The sequence below is a fragment of the Dipodomys spectabilis genome, unplaced genomic scaffold, assembly GCF_019054845.1.
Source record: "Dipodomys spectabilis isolate Male_0828 unplaced genomic scaffold, ASM1905484v1 ptg000234l, whole genome shotgun sequence".
Classification (NCBI taxonomy): Eukaryota; Metazoa; Chordata; class Mammalia; order Rodentia; family Heteromyidae; genus Dipodomys; species Dipodomys spectabilis.
Window position 1 is genome coordinate 17,019,117 of NW_024870911.1, and position 22,795 is coordinate 17,041,911.

At 48.2% G+C, this 22,795-nt stretch overlaps 1 protein-coding gene across 1 annotated transcript in view; it reads right to left on the minus strand.

Annotated features, from left to right (window-relative positions):
* The window catches only part of Lrp1 (LDL receptor related protein 1), a 91,173-nt gene that overhangs the window by 55,235 nt on the left and 13,143 nt on the right, over nucleotides 1–22,795 (minus strand). The window contains exons 4-12 of the mRNA XM_042699157.1: nucleotides 20,739–20,858; nucleotides 18,735–18,863; nucleotides 18,352–18,615; nucleotides 7,467–7,629; nucleotides 7,143–7,365; nucleotides 5,296–5,485; nucleotides 4,655–4,798; nucleotides 3,347–3,583; nucleotides 2,012–2,192 (exon numbers count right to left, since the gene is read on the minus strand). Of these exons, the coding sequence (XP_042555091.1) occupies nucleotides 2,012–2,192; nucleotides 3,347–3,583; nucleotides 4,655–4,798; nucleotides 5,296–5,485; nucleotides 7,143–7,365; nucleotides 7,467–7,629; nucleotides 18,352–18,615; nucleotides 18,735–18,863; nucleotides 20,739–20,858 (1,651 nt within the window). The remainder of the gene's footprint in view (nucleotides 1–2,011; nucleotides 2,193–3,346; nucleotides 3,584–4,654; nucleotides 4,799–5,295; nucleotides 5,486–7,142; nucleotides 7,366–7,466; nucleotides 7,630–18,351; nucleotides 18,616–18,734; nucleotides 18,864–20,738; nucleotides 20,859–22,795) is intronic.

The window sequence follows — 22,795 nt, forward strand, 5'->3', positions numbered from 1 at the left end:
TTGACCCAAGAGTGGTGTCTACAGCCCCACATTGCATTCACTTAGGCCTCCATTCAGCAAACATTTGCTGAGTGCCCAAGTTCAGCTGAGCATGTTTTGGCACATAGGGATGCAATAGAGACCAAGGTCCTGCTCCGGCAGAGTTCACATCCCACAAAAAAAACCCAAGTCCATCAAGAAGGTTATGGCAAGCCAGGAGCCAGTGGCTCATGCCTATAATCTTGTCTACTTGGGAGGCTGAGAATGGGCAGATCATGATTTGAGGCCAGCCCAAGCAGAAAAGTTTGTGAGACTTGGGCATGGTAGTACACATCTGACATCCTAGCAAGGTGGGAAACTAAGATGAGTAGGATTACAGGTCCAGGCCAGCCTGGGCAGAAAAATCCTCAAAACTCCATTTCAATGGAGAAAAGCAAAAGAAAATCAGTAGCTTGTGTCTGTCATCCATTAATAACAGGAAGCCTGAAACAGGTAGATTGTGGTACAGGTAGGTGCACGCAGGGCAAAAAGCAAGACTTTACTCCAAAATAACCAGTGTAAAATATAAGGTGAGTGGTCCTGGAGGTATAAGTCAATAGTACAGTGTCTGCCTAGAAAGTGCAAGTTCCTGAGTTAAAACACACACACACACACACACACACACACACACACACACACACAAAACAGCCAAAAAATGAGAAAAAAAATAGCTGGGTGCTGGTGGTTCATGTCTGTAAGCTTAGCTTCTCAGAAGGCTGAGACTGAGAATCACATGTCCAAGACAGCCTAGGCAGGAAAGTCTGTGAATCTCTTATTTCCATTCAAACACCAGAAAACAGGAAGTGGCATTGTGGCTCAAAGTAGTAAAGCACTAACCTTGAGCAAAGTAGCTGAGAGACAATGCCCAGGCCCTGAGTTCAAGCCCCACAACCAACAATAAATAAATAAACAAGGGCTGGGAAGTTGGCTCAGTGGTAGAGCGCTTGCCTTGCAAGCCTGAAGCCCTGGGTTCGATTCCTCAGCACCACATAAGCAAAAAGAAAAAAGCCGGAAGTGGCGCTGTGGCTCAAGTGGTAGAGCGCTAGCCTTGAGCTGAAGAGCTGAGGGACAGCGCCCAGGCCCAGAGTTCAGGACCCACGACCGGACCCAAAAAAAAATATAAAAATAAATAAATAAATAAATAAATAAATAAACAAATAAAGGGTCATCATGGTTGGGTGAGGTATTCATGCCTATAATACCAGTTAGTTGGAGGCAGGAAATCAGGAAAATTGTCATGCAAGGTCAGCCAGGGCAAGAAGTTAACAAAACCTTATCTCAACCAATAAGCAAGATGAGATGATATGTACCTGTGTTCCCATCTACTGGGAGATGTAAGTCGGAGGCTCTGGGTTCCAGGCAGGCCCCAGGCAAAAATGCTATTCAGTTTTAGATTTTTATCAGAAAAGCAACTAAAGCAAAAAAGGGGCTAGAGGTATGGCTCAAGTGTCTGTCTAGCAAGCGTAAGGCACTGAGCTCAAACCCCAGTACTGCCAAAAACTAAAGAATGTCAGGTCATGTCAGAGAGTGATAAAAATCAGGAGGAAAATGAATGATAGGATGGAGAGCTAAGATCTGATGCTAAGAGGGAGGTAGACCTGTCAGTATCTGGACATTCCAGGAAGAGGAAATCTAACAGCCAAAGCTCTGAGGCCAGTGGGCCATCACAGATGATAGGTGGTAGGGATAGATAGGTGGAAGGGAAGCACAATGAAGGTAGATAAGCATCAGGCAGGCCCAAAGAACAGAGCTGTGCAGGTCTTATAGGAACCTGGGTCTCATTCTAAGGATAAGGGGAGCAGGTAGAGGGATCTGAGCTCGGAGAAACGGGATCAGATGTCCATTTGTATTGAAGGCATTTTCCCCATTGTCCTGAAGACAGAGACACCTGCTCCCCTTTCAGCCTCCCATTCCTGCTTCCGCGGCAGGCCTCAGCCACCCCTCCTGCTTTACTCTCCTTCCCTTCTCTGAGAGGAGGACTGGGAGGACTCACCCATTGAGCGGGTCCACCACAATGGCCCTGGGATGTGTCATCTTGCCCTCAATTAAGGTCTTTCGGGTCTGTGCAGCTTTTTCCAGCCTGGCCACACTGATGGTTTTCTTGGGCCCATCATCTGTCCAGTACAGATTGTCCCCCATCCAGTCCACGGCCACGCCTTCCACGTTGTGGATGCCTGTGGGAACCAAGGGGCCATGAGGCAGAGCCTTAAAGAAAGCTCCTAAGAGTCCCCTTCTGGCTCTGCAGTACACACAGTGCTAGGGGCAGCCAGGGCCAGGGAATGTGGGAAGCACCTGGTGCCCCAGTTGGGTGGGTGAGGGAGAAGGCAAGTTGGGGTGGGGTGAGGGAAGAAGACCATTTGGGGTTGCCATATCTGTGTTGAGGCAGTCTCTCAAAACTGCACGTGGCAGCAGCCAGGAAACTATGTGGCTGACGTGGGTACTTGCATGAGGGCATGTCTGAGCCTGTGCCCAGGGTGGACAGCTGAAGCAATGTATACTGGCTCTCAGTACAAGTGTGACGCCACATTCTAGGCCTAAAAACCCTGAACTAACAAAATGAATAAATTAGGAAGTGATTTTTCACTTAGCCAAAGGCTTCATCTCAAGTCTCCTTTAAATAGCAGTTCCCCTGGTAGAGGGAACCCCAATCTTTTCCTGATGAGGAGCTAACTTTTGATTTCCCTATAGTCTTATGATTGCTGACTGCTAAGGTTTTCTGGGTGGCAGTGGAGGTGGGGAACAAGGCAATGGGTGTTGTCTGGAATCAGCCAGATGGACCGGTTAGGGAGCCAGATCCTAGGGTTCCAAGTATAGGTTTGGGCAGAACTCATAAAGCCCAGGAGCCATGGGATGGCATCCAAAAGACAGCACACAGTGAGCCTGACCAAGCAGTATAGAGGGAAACAGCTGGATGCAAATCACAAAACACAGCTCACTGGGGATATGTAGGGTGCAATTTTTGGTGGTGTGCATGTATACATGCATGTACCCTGCTAATAGGCCCAGCTCTGATTCGGGGCCTCATGCTTCTCCCAGATGTGTGCTGCTCTTCCAGGGCTCTGAGCCAATGGCAGAGAGATCCTGAGTTTTCCCAAGGGCTGGCGAGACTGGCCCTTGCTGCCTAATCCATCCATCCTCCTGCCTCTTTTCAGCTCAGCCAAGAAGAGGGTCACACAGGGGTCAACCTGTCTATCCCCTCATCTCCATGCCAACCAGTCCAGCCAGGCAGACAGCAGGGGGTCCCCTCCAAGCTGAGAGGCAGCAGATAAAGAGATGGCTGGCCCCAGATTGCTTCCTGTCACTCAGGACTCCTACCCGCACTACTTACCATCCTTCAGGATGGTCTCTCGTTCGGTGCCATCAATCTTCTGGCGGCCAATGAGGTAGCTGGTGGTGTCAGCAAAGTAGATGAAGCCACTCTCAGCATGGAAGTCCAGGGCTCGGGGATTCATGAGGTTCTCAATGGGGATCATGTGCTCATCTGGAACCTTGGCCCCCATGTCCATGCCCCGGATGATGCCCGGTCGGCCCTTGCCATACACGAGGAACAGCTCATGCTCTGGCTCTAGGGCAGGCACAATAAGGGGCACAGAGTCACACAGTCACATACAAATGCACATATGCCATACCCCACTCCTCCAGCTGCAACATCCAGCTGTGCAGGGCCAGGAGACACAGGACAGGCAGGACTCTAAGTCAGATAGACAGAGCATACATGTGTGTTTGACTGTGTCCAGGGCCATGTAACCTAGTGGGGGTTAACATACACTCTCGGGGAGTGGGAAGTGGAGGGAAGGACAGCATGTTTTCAGTTAAGTTTTCACTACTTAGTAGTGAAATGGCCTGACCTACAAGGAGTACTTGCAAAGTATGTTAGAATCGGATGGCTTTCCACCACTTCCTCTGCTACCATCTCAGCCTAAACCACATCACTCCTTGCCCACACCACCAAAATAGCCTCCAGGCTTCTTCTCTGTGGCCCAGCCTCCACCCAATAGCAGCATGAGTTTACATAATGTGAACCCAATCACCTCATTTCTTTTGTCCACAGTCACCCTGAGCTTCTTGTCCCAGTTAGAACAAAATACAAATCTCTCCCTTTATTTGTCTGCACTCACAACACTCAGCCCTGTCATCCTTTGGATCACTTCTCTAGCACATCAAGCCCACATGAGTCTCAGGGCCTTTGCACTGTCTGTTCCCTCTGCCAGAAATGTACTTTCTTTAGGTTCACGCTGCTGACTTCCTCACTTTAGAGAGCTTGGCTCAAATAAGACCTCATCAGAGAAGCCCCATCATCACTAAGTATATTTTTTTAATTTGTCCCATAAATATCAACACCTAAAGTTATATTTACTCAAGTCTGTGTCCTCAATTAGACTATAACTTTCTTGAGGCCAGGATGATAACTGTCTTCTTATTCACTGCTACATTATCATGGCCCAAACAGAAGCAAATAGATAGTGAGTACTCGCTAGATTACTTGTGGAATGAGTGAATGAATGAACGCATCCATTTACAGACTTCTCAGATTGGCTATGCCTCTACCCTTCGCTCTTCTCTGCATCTCAGCTGAAGCAGCAGAGGAACTGTGGGGGGACATTTGAGGACACTCCCGCCCTTCCCTGCCACTCACTCTTGCAGGACTTCCCGTCACTCCCCAGGCTGAATCCCGAGCGGCACCGGCACGTCCTCGCCTTGTGGCTGTTGGCCAACAGACAGATGTCGGAGCAGCCGCCAGGCTTGCCATACTGGTCATTCTCACAAGCGTGGCTCCTCACTGGAAGCAGGGTGGAGAGCCATCAGAAAACCCCTCAGGGCCCCTGTGCCCAGAGTGCTTCCTGGAGTCTGACCACACTTCTTGCTCCTGTGGTCCTTTGTGCCTATTGTCCCATTTTGGGATTTTGGAAGCTACAGGCCTGGGATTTCTTCAGTCTACCAAGGAGATAGACGAATTTCTGGATTCCCTTGGGGCGAGGGGAGGGGGTGCTTCAGTGGTCAAGGAAGAGAGTCCTAAAGCTACCTGCAGACAGATACTTTTGCTCTAGAATAGCAAGGGAACTGGGAGGAGCAAAGTGGGTGAGAGGCAGGATGAGAGTTATAAGAGGCCAGCAAGGAGCCATGGTGGACAGCTTGTGGGTAGATGCTTAAGAGAAGCATTTATGATATTTAAGAATCAACTGTCCCCACAAGAGCACTCATAAAGGAGCAATGATCTTGAGCCTAGAGAGCTTTGGGGGTGAAGCTAACTTTGGAGGGGCTGCAGAGCCTGCTTACCACGGGGCTGACGGCGTTGGTGGTAGATGTGGAGGGCACCACCCTTGTCTACACGGGTCACAACCTGGTACTCAGTGCTGTTAAAGCGGTTCACCCGGATCACACTTGTCTTCTGCTGGGCGTTGGCATTGTCCGAGTTGGTGGCGTAGAGATAATTCTCAAACACAGTTAGGCCATACAGGTGCTCAATCTACGATGTAGGTGGGAATGGTTGGCAGAGAAGTCAGTTCTCAGTAGGCCCAGCCTTCCATCCAAATCCAATATCTGCTTTCCCAAATTTACCCTCTACTTGTTTAATTCCAGGTTTTATTCCTGTCTCCTTAGGCTAGACTATCCAGTTCTTCCGGAGATTTTTTATTTTTTGTGTGTGTGTGTGAGCCAGTCCTGGAACTTGAACACAGGACCTTGCATTTTCCCTCCATGTTTGGTGCTTTACCACTTAAGCATTACCTCCAGTATAGCTTTCTGCTGGTTAGTTGGAGATAGAATGCCTTGGAATTTTCTGCCTGGGCTGGATTTGAACCTTGATTTTCAGGTTTCAGCTCCCAAGTGGCTGGGATTACAAGAGTAAGCTATTGACATCTGACCCAAGAGTACCTACCTCTTTTTTAATTTTTTTTTTGTCTGTCATGGGGCTTGAACTCTGGGTCTAGGCACTGTCCCTGAGCTCTTCAGCTCAAGGCTAGTGCTCTACCACTTGAGCCACAGTGCCACTTCTGGTAGTTATTTGGAGATAAGAGTCTCACGGACTTTCCTGCCTGGGCTGGCTTTGAACCGTGATCCTCAGATCTCAACCTCTTGACTAGCTAGGATTACAGGCATGAGCCACTAGCGCCTGGCCCAAGAGTACCTCTTTAAAGAACTTGTAGGAAGTGGAGATGTGGCTCAAGTGGAAGAGTACCAACCTTAGTAAAAAAGCCGAGTAACAGCTGGTACTGGTACCAGCACAAATAGAAAACAGAAGATAGATAGATAGATAGATAGATAGATAGATAGATAGATAGATAGACTGTTGCCCTTAAAGAACACATAGAATCTTCTAGCCAGGTATTTTTTTCCTTTTACACTGTCTCTGGGATGACACACTGTTACCTGGTGTGGTAAATAGTGAACTTGTCCTACCCACTCTACCAAATGCCTTTAGGGCAGGAATCATATCCCTCACAGATTTCGACACACCATAGGTGATTTAATGATTTTAGTCTGAGAACTCTCTCTTGAGAACACTCAACTTGATCGCAGCCCCTAGTTTTAGGAAGATGGAGATAAACACTTGCTCTGAACAGGTGCCATAAAAGCCCCCACTACCCACATTTGCTCGTCCCAAGTGACCATCTTTCTCAGTTTACCCCAAACCTCAGCGCTGGGGAGTTTGGGGTTTTGCTGATTTATAGGACTTTCAGGGCTAAAACCAGGGCAGTCCCAGGAAAACTGGTATGGCTGGTCACCCTAATTACCCCAGAATGTAGTTGGCACCTCTGAGCAGCAAATCTTCCTGACTGGGTTTGAGGAGCCAGTTGTGTAACCTGAGGCAAACCACTAAATGTCTTTGAACCCTTCTTTTTTTTTTTTTTCCAATCTGCCAAAAGATGTCTAAAACATCTACCTGCTCGTCTTCCAGGGGTGATGTTGAGGATTAGATGAGAAAAAGGAAGTAAAAGGTGTCTAAAATGGCTGTGGAAGCCATATCCTTCCTGTTGTCCAATGTGCTCCTGCCCACCCCTTTCCCATCAGAGAACTTGGGTTAACCTTACTGTCCCTCAGTTCATTCCCTGAAAAGATGCCCCTCACCAGAAGGCCCCAGTGGGTGCTCTCCCACAACAACGAAAGACAAAAGTCTCCCTCACCAGGATGCCCTGGATGATGGTCTGCCGGCCCTTGCCCTCGTAGTCCACCACCTCGATGTAGTCCAGGTAGGCATCAGCCCAGTAGACGAGGCGGCTGACAAGGTCCAGGGTGATGCCATGAGGAAATACTATCTTGCTATCCACCAGCTTGGTGCGGTTCTGCCCATCCATGTCACAGCGCTCCACTTTTGGGATCTGCCCATAGTCAGTGAAGAACACCTTCCTATGGGCAGATACATGTTATTTGGGATCTGGATACTGGGGTACTCCCCTGTAGTATCTGTCTTCCCTTCCAAGGTCAGAACCACTGCCTGCCATTCTTACCCCATGGCAGGATCCAGGGCAATGCCTTTAGGATTGTAGAGTTCCAGGTCTAGCAAAGTGACACATGTGTCTCCATTTCGGTTGCACACAAAGATCCTATCATCGATGTCATCCACGAAATAGAAGTTTCCTGTCAGCCAGTCAATGGCCATCTGTTCCACATCTAGAGAGTGTGAATGAAAAAGTTATGAGGAGGCAGGTCCTCCCACAAGCATTTCCCCTGGCTGTTGCTGAGCCCATACCTGTGAGACCTCATTCTGGGGTACCCCCTACCCCACCCAGGTATGGCCATCTCCTTTCTCTGAGTTCTTGTGGGTGTTGTTACTGTAGTATCACACTTGGTCTTATATTTGTCATGTTTCCAAATATTTGATCTCTCCAAATACCAGTTTCTAAGTGTCCTGTCTTTGCTGGGTTAGGATTGGACCAAGCAGGAAATATTAAGTAAACACATTGGCTGGCCGATTGATGGACAGGCTTTTCCACCTCTCACTCATCCTTGAGCAGAAGCTATCTTCTTGGGGATACCAAATAGGTCTACTAGCTAGTTCCAGGTTTTTGTTTTCTTTTTCCAATCTGCTTTTACCAAGTTTAACTAAACCATTGAATATTTTTGCTTTTGCCATATTCTTATTCACTCGGCATGGTAAGATATGGTAAATCTAATAATCTCATGCTAACCAGAGGCAATGACTAGAAATTGTAATATGTTGCATGAATTTTAAAAAATTGTGCCAGTCTGGGGACTTGAACTCAGGACCTGGGCACTGTCCCTAAGATTTTTTGTGCCATAGCTCTACTTCCTGTTTTTTTAGTAGTTTATTAGAAATAAGAGTCTCATAGACTTTCCTGAGAGGGCTAGTGTTCAATCTCAATCCTCAGATTTCAGCTTCCAGAGTGGCTAGGATTGTAAGTATGAGCCAGTCGCTGGCCTGAATTTTGTTTTTAATGCAAAATTATAATACCCATCAATAAGCTCAATTTGGAATAAACCTATTCTAAAAGATGGGACTCAAGGAGCCAAAAAAAAGAGGGAAGGTCCATGGTGGTACAAAGTTGGGAATCAGTAACAAGGACCCAATTTCCTCTACTTACTCCCACATCCCTGCTTCTTCAATGTGCTATTGTTCAAGTTCCTAATTTCCTAGAGAGGGTCTAAAGGAATGGGAACTAAGATATAGGGTGGAAGAGAGAAAAAGGGAGGGCCAAGAAAGAAGCCTGGAGGTAAACCAGTAGTAACTCAGGGAGAGAGGAGCTCCAGGAGCATGGGAGTTGGAGAAGATGGAGATCAGGTACCTACCTGCAGCCTAAGCCACAAAGAGATAGAAGAGGCTCTAAAGGGCCAAAGAAAGAAGGAGGGGGCAAGGATAGCAGGAAGTCTAAGAGCAAAACAAAATCAGGGGATCCCTGCTGGCCTTCCCTAGAAACTCCTCTCTAGGACCCACTCACTTCTAAGCTTCCACTGTCCTCTCTAACTACGACCATCAGAGGCAATGCCTCTGGTACCTAGGAGATTCCTAAGGGAGACTTTCTGGGACTCCTACCTTGAATGTCAACAGGTAAAGAGATCTTTAGATTACCTGTATTTGGTTGAAACTCATCCCATACTACCCACACCCAACCCAGCAGACATTATTCTGCCTCTCTACAGCTATCAGGCATAATGACAGGTTCTGTACAACTCTTCCTAATTCTTCCTTGTCCCAGAGAGGTTCAGAGGCTGTTTCCTAACAGTGGGGGGGGGAGGGGCGGTGAAGACAGGAAAGAGGAGGGGGGCAAAGGGAACAGGAACATGGCTCCCAAGGAACTTGGCTGGCTGAGTGACTGACTCACAGTCACAGGACTGAGGCTGGGAGGGGAATGGGAGGGGTGAGGAAGAGGCCATTGGAGGCCTTCATCAAATTAAGTTTCCTCTTCAGGTCCCCTCTAGTGAATTTCACCACGAGATGACTGGAGAAAGAGGTCACTGGAAAGAGGTGTTACTTCCCCAAACCCAACCAGTCATTTGTCTGGGTTCCCAGTATTGTCACCTTGTAAGAAAAGGAGGACAGTAGCTTGGGAAGACCCAGGCCTTGGAGGAAGATGCCCAGTGCAAGGGTTAAGGGGACCAAACTGCCCCCACATGCTGTTACCACAGAGAAACCAGATTAAAATGAAGCCGCTGGGCTGCCTCCAAAGGAAACTGAAATCCCAAAGCTGAGACCTGCCTGCAGTCCTAGGCAGCCAGCAGGGCGGCTGAAAGTCAAACAGAGCTGTGTGCCCTTTACTTGGTGGGCACGGCAGGGGCCTGGGGGCTATTGGCATGTACATGAAATTCATCAGTCAAAGCTGTTTTTCCAGCACCAGCTGGCGCGTTATGTCCTTCTCTCCAACTTCCTGAGGCTCTCCTGAGTCACTGCCCAGCCTTAGGGCTGGCAACACCCTGCCCTTGCTCCATCCACCCTTCCTTTGGCAAGGAGGGAGGAGGAAGAGGCCTGCAGAGATCTAATGCTCTGGTCCCAGGTGTTGCTGCATACTTATTCGGGCAAAGCTTCGGGATGGGATGGCCTGAGGGCCTCCTCCCTCCAGCCTTGCATTTGCAACCACTTCCGGGAAGGAGGGCAGAGAAGAGTCCCTACTTGCAGATATTTATCCTTGGCTGGTCTCCCCTTCCACCTCCCTAAAGGCCAGGCAGGGCCCCACTCAGCAGGCCGGTGAGGAGTTGGCAAGAACTAGAGTCCCCAGCCTGCCTGGCCTCCCCTTTGGTATTTTTGCAGCTGGAGACTATTAGTTGTAAGCAAAAATCTTTTGTTATCCAACCCCCCTCCACCACATTATTTTTCTCTCTTAAAGTTCAGATTCCTCTGCCTGCCCCAACACACACACACACACACACACACACACACACACACACACACACACACAGAGGCTACCACTCCAGACCTGGGTTCTCTCAAATTGGGCAGGGATATCTCCTCCTGAGCTCTCCTATAGGTGGTCTCTGGCCCACTCCTCTTTAACCTATGGGTTGGAGTTCAGACAAAATCTTGGACTTTGGTCCAAAGTGCTGAAGCATTCTGGTGCTACAAACCTGGAAGATATCTGAACTCTTGTAATCCAGCCTTGCCAGGGCTGACCTGGCCCAGAGCACATATTCCCAACCCCTGGAGGAGTTATGGCCAAGGGCTCCAATGCTTAGGACAGGAGAATCTCAAATGAACTCCAAGGAAAAGAGTGTTCCTGTAGTTAAGGGAGGAGTTTGGTAGTGGTCTATTGGCTGAGAAGTTAGGGATCCCAATGTAGAGAGGAAGGCTAGTGGCTGGGAGGAGATGTGTGAGTCAGAAGGGAGACCATAGCCCGCCTGTGATGTTGCAAAGGACTTTCAGTTCCAGGCCCCAGAATAGACCCGGGATGTGTGTTTGCAAGTGTCAAACCCTCCCTGCCGCCCTAGCCCGATTGCTTAGCAGGCCACACTGCATAACCCAAGTTTTTCTCTATTTCTCCATCATTTCCATTTCACAAGAGGTATTTCTTGAGCAAACAATGGCTGCTTTCCCAGAAACACAGCCCCCACCAGATTCCCACCAAGACCCTAGGTTCAGCCTTAGGATTATAGTCATTTCTCTAAAATAAGGAAATCTAGAGCAGGGCCTTTGTATCTTGAGCAGATGTTTCCTCACACACCTGAAGATTACAGAATGAGGCACAAGGGTCCCCGGATGGAAAAGGAATTTTTAATTTCTACCTGGATCACCTCCCCAGGAAAAATACTGGGATTCTGGTTCTTATTCCAGTCCTCCCCTCAGCCTTTCCATTGCTATGCTCTGCCCTGGGTCCTGATGGACATTGGCAACCTTAGTGTGAATTCTGGTTCTGTCACCTTCCAATAGTGGGACCACAGGCAAGTTACTCAAAGTCTCTGAGTCTGTAAAATGGGATGGTGCATTAATAGCCCTCAGCAGAGGGTCTAGAACATAATAGCACATCACACATGGGAGCTATCATTTGTGCCACTATATTCCCTCACACCAAATCTATCCCCTCCCACCTTCTCATCAAGTTTCCATGCAAGTCTCTAGCCAGAGCACTGTGGCTTTCACACTGAGGGCAGCCCTAGGAATGGAAAGCAGGGGCAAAAAGCTGACCAACTCAGGCTTCCCTATTGGGAGCTTTCCCTATCTGAAGGACACATCCACACACCCAAAGATATATAATAGGGTACAAGATCCTTTGGTGGGGAAGAACAATTCTATTAAAGGGAGCTTTCTTTATAAGAGAGAATTTTCCCTATGGGAGAGAGCTTGCTCCTTTGTAACAGCCTCTGCTGGCAGCAGCTTCTTCTTTTCTTCTTCCTCCCTCCTCCTCTCTCTTCTTCTCTCCTCATCCTCCTCCCTCCTCTTCCCCATCCTCTTCCTCCTCCTCTTCTTCTTCTTCTTTTTTTTATTTTTTGGTCGTGGGGCTTGAACTCCCAGGCCTGGGCCCTGTCCCTGAACTCTTTGCTCAAGGCTAGGTGCCTTGAGCACTACCACGTTGAGCCACAGCACCACTTCCCATTCTCTAGTGTCAATTGGGGATAAGAGTCCTACAGACTTTCTTGCCTCAGCCTCCTAAGTAGCTAGGATTACAGGCCTGAGCCACCAGCGCCCAGTTGCTGTTTCTTCTTCTCCTCCTGCTTCTCCTTCTTCTTCTTCTTCTTCTTTCTTGTGCCAGTACTGAGGCTTGAAGTCAGGGCCTGGGCACTTTCCTTTAGCTACTTCACTAGAGACTGGCACTCCTCTACCACAGCTCTACTTCCAGCTTTTTGCTGATTAATTGGAGATAACAGTCCCGCAGACTTTCCTTCCTGGGCTAGCTTCAAACTTGCATTTTCAGATCTCAGCCTCCTGAGTAGCTAACATTACAGGTATACGCTACAGTGCCTGGCTTGCCTCAGCTTCTTTAATCACAGTCTGTTCATCTGACTGCAGATATTGGGAGGGCTTTTCATCTCTGTCCCTGGCACCTGATATCAATACATGTATTGATTTATTTAACAAATGTTTATTGAATACTCAGTCCTTACTCTGTTGTCCTAGAGCTGGGACATAACTTTCTCTTCTCTTCTGTCCCTAGAGCTGGAACATAACTTTCCCTTCTCTTCTGTCACTAGGATTCTTCTTTTCTGACCTCAGGATACATGAGGACAGTGGAAGAAGACAATCAGTAAGCCAACTCAGGGATCTTGCCCCAACAGTTGGGTAAGTACAGACAAAAAGACTGGGCACTTCCAAGGTAGAGCAGAAGTCTGTGTAGCCAGCCAGGCTACACAGTGACATGGCCTCGTGTTCTAGTTTTGCTGTTGAGCCCTGACTTCAACTTTCCTTGTTCCACCAGCAAATCCAGAGCTAAGCCACACTGAAATTAGTGAACTCTTTCCTCTAGCATCTTTCCTATCCCTGATGACACTTCCAGCCTGGGGTTTATGCCTTGCTCCCTTCCCTGGCCTGGTCAGGTTCCTAAGAGGCATTTTGTCCTGGATTCTAGGGATGAGAAGCCTGGATTTGAGTCTGCCTGTCTTAGGGTCTTTATACTATTGAGAAATCCTCATGGGGCTCTAAAATACGTCTGTCTTGCTTAAGTTACTTCCTTTGGCTTGAAAACAGGGAGGGCAGTGCTGGGGGCAGGCTGGGTGGAGAGTAAACTTCAAGGAGACAGCGGGGGAGGAGAGGACAGGGCTGGATCTGGGCCGGGAGACACAGGGCTGGCCCTGGCTGGGAGAGGCGGCGCAAGACAGGACTTAGATGATTAGAAAACCAGGAAGGGGGATGAGGAATGGAGAAATCAAAGTGTGAGGATGTGGAGGGTCCTAGGCCTAAGACTAGGGTGACTAACCCTGCCCCCTAATATTCTGACACCCCTTGGGTGTCTGACACCCCCAGGCCTAAGAAGGGCCATGCTTTTTTTGTTTGCTTTTGCATGTGGTAAAGTCTGTGAGTGTTCTGCTGGCATGGGATGAGGATTGAGAGCCTAGGGTGTCCGGGACAGTGAGGAGACAGCTCCCCTTTCAGTTCAACACAAACTCAGAGGATCTGCTGTCATTTCACTCTTTGCCTGCCCTTTAAATACACCACTACCCCATTTCCTGTTGTGATTTTAAACACACACACACACACACACACACACAAGTGGGAGGGACAGAGAGAGAAAAGTGAAGTTGGCCAGCTGGACTTGGGGATCTATTTCGCAACTTTGCAGCCTGCCGCTTAGGGGACCTTTTCTGGGCTTCCCCATCCACCTCCTTCCCTATGAAGCTTAGTGCAGGCAAGGAAGCCCAGGACACTCCCCCCCCCCCCACGCCCCACCCCCTCTTTCATACAAAGTCCAATACTTATAAGTGACCTCAGCAAACCCTATTTCCTTCCAGGCCTCTATTTGCAAACTCAGAGCATCCCTCACTATACCACACCGTCCAAGGACTCCCCACCCCCACCCCTACTCCTGTAGTCAACTTCATTTCCCCTACAGTGGAGAAATAACCTCCCAGCTGAAGGGAGAACAGACCAGAACTGCTGAGTAGGGGAGGATTGCTCAGGTCGGGGAGATGAGGTAAGATGAGCAAAAGGACTTTGGAGAAGGTGGTCAGGGGTGGGGATTAGGGTAGGAAGGCCAGGTTCCTGGTTCTGCAAATGCAAGGCCTGTTGAACCCTCTGGGTCTCAATTTCCAGAACAGCCGTCTTTTGTGTGTCACTTTCAAAATATTTGCCATTGTATGTACAACTTAGACTATTATTTACTTATGATTTATTCTCCTTTTTTTTTAGTGGTACCAGGGCCTTACACTTGCTAAATATGTACTCTACTGCTGGAAAGCTACCACCTGAGGACTATGGTTTCACCGGATACACGCCTCCCCCACTTTTCTTTTGGCATGTATGTGTGCTAGTACTAGGGCATGGATTCATGGCATTGTGCTTTTGCTTGTTTTCACTCGAGGCTGGCATTCTACCACTTGAGCCAGAGCTCCATTCTGGCTTTTTGATTGTTAACTGAAGAGTTTCATGGACTTTCTTGCCCAAGCTAGCTTCAAATCTTGATCCTCAACTCTCATCCTTCTCAGTAGCCAGGATTACAAAAGTGAGCTACCATCATCTAGCACCAGCTCCTTTTAAAGGTGGTTACATTCTAGATAGGTTCTTGCTTTATGCCTAGCCTAGGTTAGACTACAATTTTACTATTTGCGCTTTTTTGGCATGTGGCTAGGGTGCTAGGTAAATGCCAGTGTGCCCAATCATTGTGTGCCCCTGTAGTTTACAATAACCGGTTCTAAATACCACGCCCAACCATTGGTTGAGATGGAATTTTCTAATAATAATATCAAATAACAACATAACTGTTGCCACGCTGTGAGGCTCATTTCTGCAATCCTAGATAATTGGGAGGCTGAGATCTGAGGATCATAGTTCAAAACTAGCTTGGGCAGGAAAATACATGAGACTCCTCTAATTAACCACCAAAGATCCAGAAGTGTTAATATGACTCAAATAGTAGAGCACTATCCTTGAGCAAAAAAGCTCAGGGATAACACTTAGGCCCTGACTTCGAGTGCTACACACACACACACACACATAGAGTGCAGGAATGTCACAATAACTCCCCCCCTCTTGTATAACTAATGTATGCTTAAACAAAAAAAGACTTGCTCAGAATGTGGCTTAGTGGTAGAGTGTTTGCCTAGCATGCATGAAGCCTTGGGTTCGATTCCTCAGTACCACATAAACAGAAAAAGCCAGAAGTGGCGCTGTGGCTCAAGTGGTAGAGTGCTAGCCTTGAGCAAAAAAAAAGCTCAGGGACAGTGCCCAGATTCTGAGTTCAAGCCCTAGGACTGGCAAAAATTAAAAATTAAAAAAAGACTGGGGCATAGCTCAAGTGGTAGAGTGCCAGCCAGTGAGGGAAGAAGCCAAGTGAGAATACAAGGCCCTGAATTCAAATCTTGTTACTTGCAAAAATAAATAAATACATACATAAGTACATAAAATTAAAAAAAATTAAAGTGCTTCATGAAATTAAGACACAGCCACTTTGGAAAAAGTAGGACTAAAACCAAGGAACTGGTCAAGGTGCTTGGTAAGGGTTTCCCTTTCCCTTTTTTAAAAATTATTAATTTATTATTATTTACTTTAAATGGGGGTCTTGCTGTATAGTCTAGGTTAGTCTCAACTCTGTGAGCTCAAGTGTGTATCCTTCCTACCTCAACCTCAGCTCCCACCATACCAGTTTTATTTATTTTTATTTTTGTGCAGGGCTGAGAGTCGAACCCAGGGCTTTGCAAGTGCCAGTCAAGTGCTCTACCACAGAGCTACATCCTCAATCCCCTTTTCCTCTCTTCTGATTCTCATCAATTTCTGCACTCATACATTTAGAGCCCTGGGCCTCTCATCCAGCTGTAAGGAGGATGGATAGGCCCTGCGACCAGGTGGGAGGGGGAGACATCCCTAGAACTGGAGGATAAAGGGTTAGCATCCCTGCTGAGGGAAGAAAGTGTGCACACATGCTGCCAAGCCTTGGAGGGGCCCCTGGGGCATTCAGGACTCAAAGCAGATCTCTCTCCTGCTCCAGGACCCAAATGAACCAGACTAACTTCCTGGCCTCCTTCCTTTTTTCTATTCTATTTCTGTTTCCAGATTTTTCTCTGAGGCAGGCTCTCTCTGCTCCCCACCATCAGCAGGCAGGCTTCACTGTCTCCAATACCTCTCAATGGTTTCTGCTGGGGATTTGGTCCCAGGGGGTCCAATAGGTCCCAGTCACAGCAAAGGATGGGATGATTGCAGGGAGGGCAAAGAAGGCAGGAGAAAGCAGTAGCCTTTTCCATCATCCTCTGGGGAGCTAATTACAGGCCAGCAGCCCATGAGCAGGTGAGTACCAAGACTCAGCCCTCCACCCTCCACTCTAGGCCACACCTCCTCCTGGGGAAGGGGATGAACAGTGACTGGGGGAGGGTGAGAGAGAGAGAGACACTTCTGACATCTTTAGCTCAGGGCCCATAATTAGTTTGTGGGATGAGAGCAAAACAACCATCCTCAGGGTGACAGCCAGACATTCTGGCGTCAGGGGTGTGGGATGGGGGGCAGGGCACTGAGGAAGGGACAGAAGCTGGGGTCAGAGGTACCCACTTATTCACCTTAAGCATTGCTTCCCAGAACCTTAGTCTCTTCTAGATTCCTGGACTCTGTCTCAGAAGGTCCCAGTGAATCTAGCAAACTGAGAGGCAAGGTAAATTGGTTTGCCAAGAGAGGGGCATCAATTAGATTACTTCCTGTTTCTTCTGGGGACCATACCAGAGCAAAAGTGGAGAAGGTTCCCATAAGAGAACCCCACTGTCACCTACCCACAGGCTCATTGCCTGGACCAGAGGCAGAGCTAGAGAAGGGGCTCCAGGATCTATTCTTCGAACCACGCCCGTTGGGGTGGAAGGTGGCTAAGGCATGGAGGCAGAGCAGTAGTCTCACAAGGTCTTGTCCCAATCCCACCCTATCAGACATGGGGTTTCTTAAACGGGTCACCTCTCAAGAGCTTACTTCTTGTTAGCACAGCAAATCCAGGAGGACCCATGTCTCATTACAGATGAGTTTTGGACACCAGCAGTCCAAAGACACCATCCTAGATGCTATGGAGTGGAGGCCAAGGTATAGACTCTATGATGTGGCCACAGAGAGATATCCCTATGTCTTCTCCTGCCTCCAGAATTCCCCTTTTTCTGACCCAGAATGGATCTCTTGTAACCTCCTAGGATCTTTGTTTTCTTTGGGGGTCATTACAGGAACTGAATAAAGGAACTTCAAGACCTTCTTCTAAAGGGCTTGGGAATATTGTTTAGTGGTAGAACACATGTTTGACATGTGCTAAGCTCTGAGTTCAAAAAAAAGAAGAGAAGAAGGAAGGAAGGAAGGCAGGAAGGAAGGAAGGAAGGGAAGGAAGGAAGGAGGGAAGGAGGAAGGAAGGAGCGAGAGAGGAGGGAGGGAGGGAGGGAAGAAGGGCGGGCCTAGAAAGGCTGAAAGTTTACAATCCCAAACTTCCTGTGAGGGGTCCTATATGTCACCTCATTTTATGTGATCTGTATAGACTGGCTCAAAGCCATTATGCAAATTAGGAAAACTAAGCAGTCTCTTGGCATTCAAGGTCAGAGATCAGGGATGGGGGAAGATGAACTGTAGGTCAAATTCTTCCCCTCAGCCCTGTGTGACATGATGGGGAAATGTGATGATGATCCTAGAGCTCTTTTATCTGTCTCTCTAACAGCATCAGAGAGAAGCAGGACTACTCCAGGCAATGGATCTGCAGCCAACCATGCTGGTATCCCAGCCACTGACACGCCTGCCATTTTAGAACTGCAACATATCACCTAGGAAGGGAGCCAGAATGAGAATAGCTAGGATAGCCTAAAATGCTCTAGCAGCCTACGGCTCCTCTCTTAATCTCACTGATCACCACAGGACCTTGGTACCTTCCATATAGCAGGAAGTCCTTTCTGGAGATACCCCTGAGGGAAAAGATGAACGCAGAAGCAGACACAGGAGGCCTTGGCTTCTCTACCCTCAACCACTTGACAGCCTCCAGCCTCCAGCTTCTTCATTCCTTATCCCAGATCCTGCTTCATGGGAAAACCCCTCTGCAGGCCCATCAACAACTCTCTCAGAGAAGGGACAGTCCCTGGTCTCTGGAGATTGACCATTCATTGCTTCCATCTTTCTCCTCTGAGGCCTCCCTCAGCCCTGGGCCAGAAATGTAAGAGTGATTTAGAAACAGCTCAGAATGGCCTTGGCTCTGCTGTTCTTCAAACAGGCTATAGCCCCAAACAGGGGGCTATGTCTGGCCCATCTACTCTGCCCTTCCCCTGCTCTACCCTCTGATCTGGGAGTGGGTGACTCACGGTGCAGGCTGAGAGAGATGTTGATGGTGTGCTCATCCACGAAGCCCTTCAGGCCTGGCATGCGGGCACACTTGAGCTGTGTTTGGGCAGCACTGTCCCCAACATGCACCCAGCATACGGTCTCGTTGGCATAGCTGAAGTCCATGGCTGTGGTCTGCCGCGTGCTGGTAGGTGTGATGGTAGACACCTGCGCCCCACTCAGGTATGTAGCCAAGATGTTCTGGGAGTTGGCGATCAGCAGCACAGGGGGCCGGTCTACTGGCTCTGGGGATGGGGCAGAGAAGAGTCAGCGTGGCTGAGGCCCTCGGACTTCTCAGGCCACTACCCATCAGGGAACTGCATTGTGGGTGCCTGGCTCAGTGGCCACAGGCAGCCCCACCCACCGTTCTTGGCTTTGCAGGAGCGGTTGTCTGGCTGTAGCAGGTAGCCTTCAACACATCCACATGTGAAGGAGCCATCCGTATTGGTGCACAGTTGGCTGCAGGTACCGTACACAGAGCACTCATCAAAGTCTGCAGGGAAAAGGACAAGAGGGTAGTCATTTCAGTGTCATGAGAGTAGGAACATGGGGACCCTAAGACACCGCCAGGGTGTTTAGCCATGCAGTTTTGAAGGACAATCTGGCAGAATCTATTATAATGTGAAATACATAAGCCTTAATATCTAGCAAGTCCAATCTTAGAATCCACTCTAGAGAGAAAACAAACACACATGCACCCATCATTCATCCATTCATTCAGAGAAAAATTTCTGCAGTACCTACATTGTGCCAGATACGGAAGATACACGGTGAACTTTAAAATATACCTACATTAACCTTATGAAACATGTGTGTGTGTGTGTGTGTGTGTGTGTGTGTGTGTGTGTGTGTGTGTGTGTGTGTGTGTTCGTGCACAAGCATACTGGGGCTTCAACTCGGGGCCTGGATGCTGTGCTTAGTTGTTTGTTTTTTTTGTTGTTTAAGGCTACCACTTGAGCCACAAATCCACTTCTGGTTATTTTAGTAGTTAATTGAAGATAAGAGTCTCATAGGTTTTCCTGCCTGGGCTGGCTCAAAATTGCAATTCTCAGATCTCAGCCTCCTAAGTACGCAGGATTACAGACATGAGCTGTATGTGCCTGGTGCTAATATTCTTATAATAAATGTGATTGGTAATAAAGGAAATAAAAGGGAAAACATGTTAGAAGTGATAGTACAATAGAAAGTGACTAGTGCTACTGAAAAAAAAATAGGCAGAGAAGTATTGGCATACAGCTCAGTGGCAGAGCACTTGTCTAGCATGTACAAGGTCTTGCACTTGAATTTCAGCACCGGAGGGGGAAAAATACAACAGAGAAAAGAGAGAGAACACCCGTGGTAGGGTATCATTTTAGAGTAGTCAGGCCAGCTTCACTGAGAATGGCATTTGGACAAAGACTCAAGGGAGGCAAACTTAAAACGGAAAAGTTTGCATTGTAGCTGAGAAAACTTGGGAACAACTTACTCATCAAAAGGGATATAGCCAAGTAAACTGTGGTAATCCTTATACGTCACAGTGGTTTTTTAAAAGAATGAAGTATATTTCTACATAATAACATAGAAAAGGGAAGTCTCTGGAACATACTGAGGAGTGAAAACCATTGCAACTAATGCCTACCGTATGGAACTATTTATGCCTAAAAGGGTGAGCACACATAAGCAGTCCTTCCAACTAGATGTGCAATGATTCCATGTACACAAATACAACCTCTAGGGAGTTGAGAAAAGGACTTAGAATTGAAGACAATTCATCTATGGCAACTTTAGTTCTCTCTCTCTCTCCCTCTCCTCCTCCCTCCCCCCCCCCCCCCCCCCCCCCCCCCCGCTCTGCTCTTTGTGTGCCAGTACTGGGACTTGAACTTAGGGCTTGGGCACTGTCTTTTAGCTTTTTCATTCAAGGCTAGTACTCTACCATTTGAACCATAGTGACACTTCCTGCTTTCCGCTGGTTAACTAGAGATGAGTCTGGACTTTCCTGCCCAGGATGGCTTTGAACCTTGATTCTCAGATCTCAGCCTCCTAAGTAGCTAAGATTACAGGCATGAGCCATTGGCACTTAGCCAGAAACTTCACTTTTATCTGTAATGCTTTAACTTTTTTTTTTTTTGAACCACACATACAGCCTACAGTTCAGGGGGGAGGGAAGCACTGCTGGTCTTAGGGATTGAACTCAATGCCTTGGCACTATCCCTGAACTTTAGCTAGTACACTATCACCTCAGCTACAGCTTCACTTCTGACTTTTTTTGGCAGTTAACTGGAGATTAAGGTCTGTTGGGAACAAATGCTTGTCCCTTCTTACACCTTCTACTACCCCAGCCGGTGCCCAGCAGGCACTTGTATACACATAGACATCCATGCTCACGTACCTTTGCAGGTCTTGCCATCTGCCTGCAGCTGAAAGCTGCTGTTGCAGTAGCAGGTGGGCCCACTGGGTGTGGGGACACAGTGATGCTGGCAGCCTAGGCGAGAGCAGTTGCTGCGGAGCTCTGTGCAAAGGCAGAACAGACAACACACTCAGGCCCCAAGATAGCACCCTTCTCCCACCTCCAGTCAACCTCCAGAAATCCCTCTGAAGAAAGACTGGGGGGTTCCCAAGAGGAAGGGCACCTTCAGAGGCATGGACCATTTTTTGCAAGTGAGGAGACTGAAGCCCAGAGATGACCTAGGACAGGTCCAAGGTCACACAGCCAAACATGACTTAGCAGCTACCTCTCCAAAGCTCTGTCTTTTGGGACCACCCATGTCTCCATGAAAGGGGTTCCAATACTTTTCTAGGGTCAACAGGAGGGGACAGTGAGTCCCTTCATGTGCCTCTTGTCTGTACTCTCTAGGGGTTACAATGTCAGTTTTAGTTGGGCAGGGGGTGAAGAATGAGCATGCAATGTCCCCAATGCTGTCCTGCAAGCACCTTGGCAACGTGTCCCTTGAGCCCCAGGGGGCTCCGAGAAAGGCCCAAGATGCAAGTGGAGGATAGAAAAGGAGAAGTAAACCTAGTTTCCTCAGGATCCTTTTCTAATCTTCCTTCTGCCACTGACCCACTTCCTAGGGGAGACAGAAGGAGTGAGGCAGGAGGGAGGAGAGGTGGAAGAGTATTTGGCCTCCCCACCAGACCAGTGACCCAATTAATGGCCTTGCGTGGGGCCAGACAGCTAGGCCACAAAGACCCTTTTGTCCAGCTGCCTCACACACAGCCCCTAACTGCCCCCACCTAGGAGAGGGAGCCGCTGAGGTGCTAAGGCGTTTAAGGCACTAAGCCTGCCGGGAAGAACTGGAATAGGAGAACCAGGCTCCCGTCATCCCTTCCGCTCCGATTCTACCCAAGGTCCAAATGTGCTACCTGTCCAGCCTTCCCCCAGGAAGGGGGAAGGAAATATTAAGTGTCGCGGAAAAGCTAGAAAAGGAATTTCTCATTTGGATATGGGGCAGGAAGACAGGGAGGAAGTCCAACTTCTGAAGTATCAGAGGAAGTTCAAAACCTAGAGTTTTAAGGTTACTTGCAGTTTCCGAAACAAGAAGGTCATAAGGAAGTAAGCTTGGGCATGCATCATCTGATAAGAAGGGGTGTGAGTGGCAGCTGCAGTCAGCCCCCAGGCCAACTTTCTGGATTCCGCCCCAGGAGCTTTGTTATCGACCAAAGGAAAAGAGAAAAAAAAAAAAAATCTTCCACAAACTCCCTTGCTCCACACTCCCTGACTCACTGAAAGGATCCAGATGTGTCTCCTCTAACAGGCAGATGTTCTCTGACACGTGGATGACACAGAACACTGGCTCCACCCCTAGCAGTGCTCCTCTCCTTGCTCAAGGCCTCTCAAAAGCTGCCCAAAACCCCGGAAAGCAGAGAAAGGTCACTATTCCCTGACAGGCAAGTCTGAGGCTCTGTTTCTCCATATGTTGTAAATTTCTCACAGACTGATCATACAGTGATCGGACTCCCTAGCCCACTGGAATCTAGGAGGGAAGACTACAGAGCTGGTAACCTGAGCCACAGGTGAGAAGTCTAACATCACAGTAATGTTCCTTCTTTAGACTGGATAGCTTTCCCATCAAGCACCTGGGAAGTACAGATTTATCAGGATGAACCAAAGCAGCTCCTGGGTCCCTTTAAGACCTGCCATTCCTGAGGAATGAGTTCTAGAATATTGAGATAGATTGTACCCCAAGCTCCAAATCCCTGACCCCTGCTCCAGGCACAGCATCTCTGTCCCTCGGTGTTGATACTCAGGAAAACTTCTTGAAAAATGAGAAAGTCTTTTGAAGAAAGGTTTCCACTATTAAAAACAAAAAGCATAAAAACATTCATCTCTCATTTAATGGATGAGAAACTAGGAGAAAAGTGACTTGTCCAAGTATTCAACCAGAAGGAAGTGCCCAGCCATGGTCCCTGGCAAAGGTCCACAGGGCTGTTTGATCAGCCTTTAAGCCT